Source organism: Spinacia oleracea, chromosome 4, assembly GCF_020520425.1.
Source record: "Spinacia oleracea cultivar Varoflay chromosome 4, BTI_SOV_V1, whole genome shotgun sequence".
Lineage (NCBI taxonomy): Eukaryota > Viridiplantae > Streptophyta > Magnoliopsida > Caryophyllales > Amaranthaceae > Spinacia > Spinacia oleracea.
The window spans coordinates 16,301,770-16,309,975 of record NC_079490.1 but is presented as its reverse complement, the minus strand read 5'-3'; the positions used below and the strand labels follow the sequence as shown (position 1 = coordinate 16,309,975).

The following is an 8,206-nucleotide window of genomic DNA, read 5'->3' as shown; positions in this document are numbered from 1 at the left end:
ATATTCCACACAGCTTCTCGGAAGCGGGTATTCTTGAAGAGAACCCAGATGGAATAGATCATTGAAATGAACAATTCCAACAACGATAATCAAGAAATGGGACGAGAAAGATTGGAAACAAAGCGGACACACCAGCCCACTAGAGAGTCTGAAGCAACGTGGGAACAATACGACCGAAGAGGACCAGACGTCCATAATGGTAGAGCAAGGAACAATCTCGAAACATATGAGAACTTGTTTCACGCCCTAAGTGACAAAAGGAGCAAGAATGATCCACGGGGATTCCTCTATGATACAAAGAGGAAGCTAAAGGAAGAGCGTGACTAAGTAATTTCCAGAGAAGTACCTTGAAACGAGGCAGAATATTAAGACATCCAAAAGGCTTCCACTAGATTGCAGAAGGGGAAAAAGACGCCGAGGTGACTTGTGGACCCGTACCTAGAAGCATCGCATAAGCAACGCGAACAGAAAAGCTTCCATCCAGTGAGAATATCTAGTAAACAAAATCATCCATTAGAGATGACAGACGCTCCAAAGCTAGAATTTGAGCAGTTGGATGTCATTAGAAAGATGAAGAACCAACTCGACATTCCATGCGTAAGAATTCAGATCTAGTAAAGATGAAACATGAGTAGGAAGATTCAACGCAACCATAGAAGGTTTAAAAGAGAACAGGTCTCTGGAGACTCAAACATCATCCATAATGCGAATATTAGTACATGCTCTCGTCTTCTACGCCCCCTTGCCCTAAAACTTGAAACCTTGTAAGAGGCTCCTGTAACTCCTAGAAGGTCGTGCAACCGGTTGTGGACCTAGATGGATATAAAGGGAAGGATAACAAGCCCAAACCACATGAGAAAGAAGAAGCTGGGGATTGTGAACAATTCGCCAAGCACTAGTAGCCAAAAAAACTTGATTAATACAATTGATTTCTCGAATACTCATATCTCCCATGCCCCTGGGCAAGTGGAGACGAGTATGTACCATTGTACAAGCTTAAAATTGCTAAAATTTTTAAACTAAGTGGAGACGAGTATCTCTCTCCCACACTAGTAGAAAAAATCACATTTGCAGCGCTGGTAAAACGGGCTTTTTGCAGCGTTTTCGCGCGCTGCAATTGTGATGGCTGCAAATACCGTAAGATTTTTTGCAGCGCCTATATTCGCTGCAAATAATAGGTTAATTGCAGCGCGGGTAGACCTATATAAGTTGCAAGTAGTATATTAGTTGCAGTGTGGGTCGACCCATATAAGTTGTAAATAAAAAGTAGTTGCAACGCCTTGTGGTGAAATACGCGCTGCAATTAGTTGTCATTTTGCAGCTTGGTGCTATCACACGCGCTGTAATTAATATATTTTTATTTTTAAAAAAAATAAATATAGTAGCTACGATCAGATGCATATTTATATATTTATCCCTGGACAATCCTATTATTTTGACAAAAAATTATAATAAAAACATTATAAATAGTTTAATAGGTTGCAAAAATTTTGCCATAGTTTTCTTTGTAATTTGCGAAACCCGGCAAAACGGGAATTTACAAAAACCTGTATATAAGACATAACATACATATATGTTCCAACAACCATATATATGCTCCGAGTAGCATCCAACGTCATATCCAACACATAACAAAAACATAAAACATAACATTACTAGACAACAAACGCATTCGCCGGCATCCATCAAATAGTTGTCCTTAAAATACTTTGCCCATTGTTCTCGAGTTTCTTCTAACTCCTCATTAGAATATGGCATTTCTCTTTGTACATAACCCTTCAAAAAACAAAAACTTTTTTTACGCATAGCACACCCGGTTCACCGGAGCTTAGCTCCAACTACATCCGAATCCGACCCGGGTCGCACACCTTGCTTGTGGTGGGTGAGTCTCCCAACAAGAGTTTCTGCATACGGCGAGGCTCGAACCCGAGACCTCCCTTAAGCGGCATCAAGCTGCTTACCACTTGAGCCAACTCTATGTTGGTCAAAAAACAAAAACTTGGTATTAAGTACTCGAAAACTAATTTAAGAGAAAATTGATTCTTATACCTAATTAAATAAGTTCACGTACCTCAGACAAATTATCCTTGTATTCATTGTATACTGTGACAACATCATGCATGTATTTCATCACATAATAACCACTGTCAACTGCATCAACTTGTTGAGCACACTATTTACACAAATGAGGCACGTATATATGTGTCAAAGCAAATTTTTCAAATTAAGAGATTTAAGGAGTACAAACTTTAATTAGTACGTACCTTCATCTGTATGAATCGTAACTTTTGTGACTTAATCTTCCGTTTGCCATTTTCAAGATTAGTCCAATAAATTCTATATGCCCTACATAAACAATAATTATAACACTTTAGTTCTCTATCAAAAATCTAATCATATTACTTTCAATAAAGAAATTAAATATATATAGCATGTGTTTTATTGACATAATATAATGAGTTGCAAATGGGTTTGTACATTCAACTTACATTTGTATACAATTGAACCCTTCTAACTTCCGTGTCTCGGGAGGGGGAGGAGTGGCCGAATCAAACACGTATGCTAGGCCAAAGACAAGATCAAGGACGATAAGAACCCAATGATTCCTATTATAAAGTACCCAATTATATGATTAGTTGCATGAAAACAAGAGTTCTAATAATATTAAAAAATAAATAACATATATAAAAGTTAGCAGGTTATATAAGATACCCTTCATGGTAGGGAGCCAACAAGAATTTTGACTGCACATCCTTTTTCCTTTCATTTAAGAAAGCATCTTTTATATAGTCAATAACGCTTAAACGATTCTTCTTCATTGCGGCACAAGAAATTGCATCGGGACACAAAAAGTTAATATGAGACAACTTTAAGGGGCATATGTATTCATGATACAAGTACATACATATGCAAACATAGGGTCATTAACCATAAGATCAAAGGATGAAAAAGATTTTATAAATCGCCATGTAGGTAGAATCAAATGAGATACCATAGGCAGAATAACATACATCATATAAACTTGAAGTACTTTAATACCGACGAAATCCTTCGTGAGAAACTCAGAGATATCACGAGATTTGACAGAAGTCAGTGTGTCCTTTTTGTACGAGAAAATTGAAGCAGGAAGTGATAATGCTGATGAAAATTTAGGCATATTGGACATCATGTAAGATAGTAGTTCACACTCCACCCTAAGGACATCAACTTTACTACCAATGGGGTTATCACTTTTTGATGTATCTTTGTTTTTTGAGCCAGATCCCTTTTTAAGGACACAACTAGCTTTGGTGCTCCCTTTCTCACTTCCTTTACCATGGTGCGGTTTAGCCTTCTTCTTTGGCAGCGGCGTCACCATTTCCTTTAAAACAAAAAAACTCTATGAAAAAAGAAAAGGGAAAGTTGCACTAATGCTTTCAACAATATAACTAAGAACATTGAGAAATCAGTAACTTAAATGGTTTAGTGACATTTTCGCTCCCATTTTAAAACTAATGAACCTAATGATTCATTTTAAACTAATAACATGTTTTATATGCTTTGTTTAAACTTTCTAAGACTCATTCCAATATGGTTATGCACGTTTTAGGCTTGTTGGGTCGTTATGGACATATTTAGGCTAAAATGAGACATTTTCGCTCCCATTTTTGAACTAATGAACCTAATGATTCATTTTAATCTAATTACAAGTTTTATATGCTTTGTTTAAACTTTCTAAGACTCATTCCAATCTAGTTGTGCACGTTTAAGGCTCGTTGGGTCGTTATAGGACATATTTAGGCCAAATTGAGGCATTTTCGCTCCCAACTTTGCACCAAAGAACCTAAGGACTCATTTGAAACTAATTACATGTTTTATATGTTTTGTTTAAACTTTCTAAGACTCATTCCAATCTAGTTGTGCACGTTTAAGGCTCGTTGGGTCGTTATAGGACATATTTAGGCCAAATTGAGGCATTTTCGCTCCCAACTTTGCACTAAAGAACCTAAGGACTCATTTGAAACTAATTACATGTTTTATATGCTTTGTTTAAACTTTCTAAGACTCATTCCAATATGGTTATGCACGTTTTAGGCTTGTTGGGTCGTTATGGGCATATTTAGGCCAATTGCTAAAAACTCATAAGTATGTACCATTGTACAAGCTTAAAATTCATAAGCCTGTACCATGGTATTATTATTATCATTACCCCATTTGCCTCAAAAAGGCTCCCGCGAGAAGCAGGGTAAGGAGGGGTCGGACGTACGCAACCTTACCCCTGCAATTGCAGAGAGGTTGTTTCCAATTGACCCAAAAGAGGTAACGGGACAACAACAGGACGACCATCTTCTACTTCATGGAAAGGAAGCGAATAGGTATAAGCCTGTACCATGGTACAAACTAAAGATGCATAACTTTCTGAAATTTTTTCTGGACAAAAACAAAAATAACTCTTGTGAATTCGACGTTCCACCGGTAGACTCAGCCATGTAAACATTACAACGCATTTTGTCGCCGGCGACGTGGTGGCGGCGGTGGTGGACGGGGGTGCTGGCCGGTGGTGGTCCGGTTTGGGGTGGGAAAGTAAGAGGGTAAATGAGGATGGTAAATGTTGAATGAGGGGGTAAATAAAGGAGGGTATATGGGTAAAATAGTGGGGCGGTTTTGAGTAATATGGGGCGGCTTTTAGCGCTCCACTAAATTTTTTCTCATTTTCCCAATATCAGAATTTTGATAGAAGTGAAAACATTATTAAAAAACGTAATTTGTCTTATTTAAATAAAAAAAATATAAGAATCTCAATTCTCATTAATTAGTCGTTAAAACGCGTGCAAAATACCAAACGTAAAGAACAAAAAGAGACGGAGGAAGTAGTTGATAAAATCTCAAAAAGGTAGTACCCAAGACCTGATATCGAATCTCGTCTACATCATTTGTCGCCTTGCCATCTATAGTTCTCTGTACACCAAATAGGGGTTGGATAGCATACTGAAATCACATCATGTTTATCCATCCATCCATTCTCTAAATCCTAGGGAGATAATCTTGGCACTCATTAAGAGAAGATTTTCTAATTTATTTGAGTGTGCCAAATTTATTAATGACTTAATATGCATAAGAAAGATCATCATTGTACATTCAGGTGTATTTTAATATAGGTACATTCAAATATACTTTTTCTCATTTGATCAATTTGCAAAAAGTTCTATCGAGTGCAAGATAGATTTTGTAAAGCAATAATTAAGACATCATTAGACTTTCTAGTTTCTACCCAAAACCAAAAAGGAACAATCTTGATACGGCGTCGTCTCTTTGTAGAACAAAATCAACAAATTGCGTTTCTATGATCCCTCAAAGTCCTAACTCCCACTTCAGCAAACCCCCCAAACCGCGCAAATTGGATGGTACAGGCGTGTGCACGTAGCTCTAGGTGCACCGGGATCAAAACGACCAACATTAAACATAAAACGCGCGTTTTTATTAAATTCCCAGAAAAAAAGAACAATGCCCTTGAACAAAAGAACAATTCCCCTAAACAAAAGAACATTAAAGGCTCTGTTCTTTTCAGCTATGTTTATCGCGTTTTTATTTGATTCGTTGTTATTTTTGCGATATATATTCTTCTGGGTTTTATATTTTGAATTCAAACTATGAAGAGGAGAGAGAAAGTGTGAACTAGGTTTTCTTAAATGGGTTTTAGAGAGAGAAAGTAATGAAAATCCCAAAAAATTCGTTGATTTTTCTGCTTCAACATCAAATTAAATTGATTTTTCTTCTTCAAACCTGAATTCTGCAGCTGGTAATCTGATTTTGGGAGGTAATTTTTCAATTTTGTAATAATAAATGGTATGTTTTGATGATTTTGATTTTGTAATAATTGTGTTTTTGATGATTTTGACTATGTTGATGATTTTGATTGTGTAATAATCGTGTTTTGATGAATTTGGTGATTTTAATGAATCAAATTATGTAATAACACGCTGATTTTGTTGAAATCGTTGATTTTGAAGATTTTGATTACGTAATTACGATTTTTTTTCCCAGAAAAGAACATTTTTACCTATTAAAGGAACATATGTTCGTATTAAAAGAACAGTTTCATTATGCTCGTATTAAAAGAACAGTTTCATTATAGTAGAAAAATAGACCATTTGCGTTTCATAATTTGTTCTTTTATTTTACTGTGTTCTTCTTTTTTATTATTTTCAATTTTATTTGCGTTTCATAACTTGTTCTTTTTATTTTATTGTGTTATTTTTCTTGTTACTTTTTATTTATCCTTTGTTTCTTTGATTGCGTTCTTTTTCTTGTTTTTATACATGTTAACCTATTATTTTTTTCAGATATTAAGAATAATGTGCTTGATAATTCATAACAGAATGATGAAAATGATGATTCCGAATCATATGTTATTGTGGGACAAAGTACTTGACTTGCGTTTCATAATTTGTTCTTTTATTTTACTGTGTTCTTCTTTTTTATTATTTTCAATTTTATTTGCGTTTCATAACTTGTTCTTTTTATTTTATTGTGTTATTTTTCTTGTTACTTTTTATTTATCCTTTGTTTCTTTGATTGCGTTCTTTTTCTTGTTTTTATACATGTTAACCTATTATTTTTTTCAGATATTAAGAATAATGTGCTTGATAATTCATAACAGAATGATGAAAATGATGATTCCGAATCATATGTTATTGTGGGACAAAATACTTGACTTGTTCCTTTTAGTCTCTATATTTGTTCTTTTAGTCTTTTCATTTGTTCTTTTTATAATACTCTGTTAAAATAACAAAATAAAAACACGTGCACAGTTCTCATTATGCACTCTTTAACAATTTTTCCTTTCTCCTTCTTTGTTCTTCAATTATTTGATTCTACTTCCTATTTGTTCATTTTCTATTTTTCAGCAACTATATATATAATAATTGTACTTATGAGTCATAACCATTAGTCATTTTATAAATACATTTTAGAGAGAGAAAGAGAAGATGATTTATATTCTCTCAACATAAGAGAGATTTTTTGAAAGAGAAAGAGTTAGATGGTGAGTGATAGAGTAAAAAAAACATTTTCTCCTTATTCTCTCTCTAAAATTCCTTCTGAATGTTTCTTGTTTGTTGAAAATGAGTGAATTAAGAAAAAACACTAGTTCAATTTGGTTAGTTTTCGAAGCAAGAGAATCTCTGGAGAGCGTGATATTTTCCGAGGATTGAGATCAGTTTTTTAAGATTTATTAAAAGATATTGATGTTCCTGATACATGTTGATCAAGTGATTAAGGTACGTTTCCTTGTTCTTTCCTCTAATGTTCTTTTTCAAGTTGTTATGTTCTTTTCACAACTTTACTTTTACTGTGTCATCAACATAGTTTGTTCTTTTAAATCAACATAGTTTGTTCTTTTATATCAACGTACATAGATTGTTAAAAAAGAACATATAATGATTTGAAAAGAACAAATAACACTTAAAAAAGAACATAGTACGATTTGTGGTAAAAGAACAAAAAATACTTTTTAAAAAAATATAGATTTAGTTTTAAGTGCATCAAAAAATCTTCGTTTCGTCTTTTTAATTAGAACATAAAATCGTTTGAATAGAACAAATAACACTTAATAAAAGAACATAGTTCTGATGCGTGGGATAAGAACAAAAATACATTTAAATAAAAATATAGATCTAGTTTTAAGTGCATCAAAATATCGTCGTTTTCGTCTTTTTAATTAGAACACTAAGTGGTTTGAAAAGAACAAATACAACTAATAAAAGAACATAGATTTGTTGTTCTTTTCGTCCCTTTCATTCTGTTCTTTTGTTTGATAAGGAAAAAGAAAATGTTGTTCTTTTCCATGTGTTTAATTCTTTTTTCTTCTGTTTTGTAAAAAAGTTGTTGTTCTTTTTTTAATTATTTTGTGTTCTTTTTAACTTATTTATGTTTTTTAATATTTAATAACATTATCGATAATATTTTTTTTTTGTTTTTCTGTTGTATTTTTCACACGATGTTCTTTTTGAAAAATAATTGTTCTTTTTATAGTTTATCAGGAGAGAGAATATGTTATTTTCATTTTTGTATATTTTCTTTAGTTTTTTAGCATTAGTGTTCTTTTCAGGTTTTAGTTAATGTTCTTTTCGTTTACTTTATTATATTCTTTCTGTTTAGTTTGTTATGTTCTTTTTCGTTTTCTTTTAATGTTTTTGCGTTTTGGTGCAGGTGCACGTAGATCTAC

The 8,206-nt window shown here is 33.5% G+C and overlaps 1 protein-coding gene across 2 annotated transcripts; it reads right to left on the bottom strand.

The window, feature by feature from the left end:
* Window positions 1-1,611: 1,611 nt before the first annotated feature.
* LOC130459232 (uncharacterized) lies at window positions 1,612-2,920 on the bottom strand. Of its 2 annotated transcripts, none has more exons than XM_056826470.1 (3): window positions 2,713-2,917; window positions 2,490-2,606; window positions 1,612-1,776 (listed from the first exon to the last, which is right to left on the bottom strand). In XM_056826470.1, the coding sequence occupies exons 1-3, from the start codon at window positions 2,901-2,903 to the stop codon at window positions 1,734-1,736; spliced, it is 351 nt and encodes a 116-aa protein (XP_056682448.1). In that variant the 5' UTR covers window positions 2,904-2,917; the 3' UTR covers window positions 1,612-1,733. The 2 variants fall into 2 exon arrangements, with proteins under 2 accessions (XP_056682448.1, XP_056682447.1); XM_056826469.1 differs by lacking the exon at window positions 1,612-1,776 and adding an exon at window positions 2,186-2,346 and having other exon boundaries at window positions 2,713-2,920.
* Window positions 2,921-8,206: the final 5,286 nt, after the last annotated feature.

Coding starts and splice junctions, on each gene's coding strand:
- LOC130459232 (XM_056826469.1), bottom strand. CDS start 2,903: ATGTACTTGTATCATGAATACATATGCCCCTTAAAGTTGTCTCATATT. Junction 2,607..2,712: donor TTGGCTCCCTACCATGAAGG/GTATCTTATATA, acceptor ACTTTATAATAG/GAATCATTGGGTTCTTATCG. Junction 2,347..2,489: donor GGGTTCAATTGTATACAAAT/GTAAGTTGAATG, acceptor TTGTTTATGTAG/GGCATATAGAATTTATTGGA.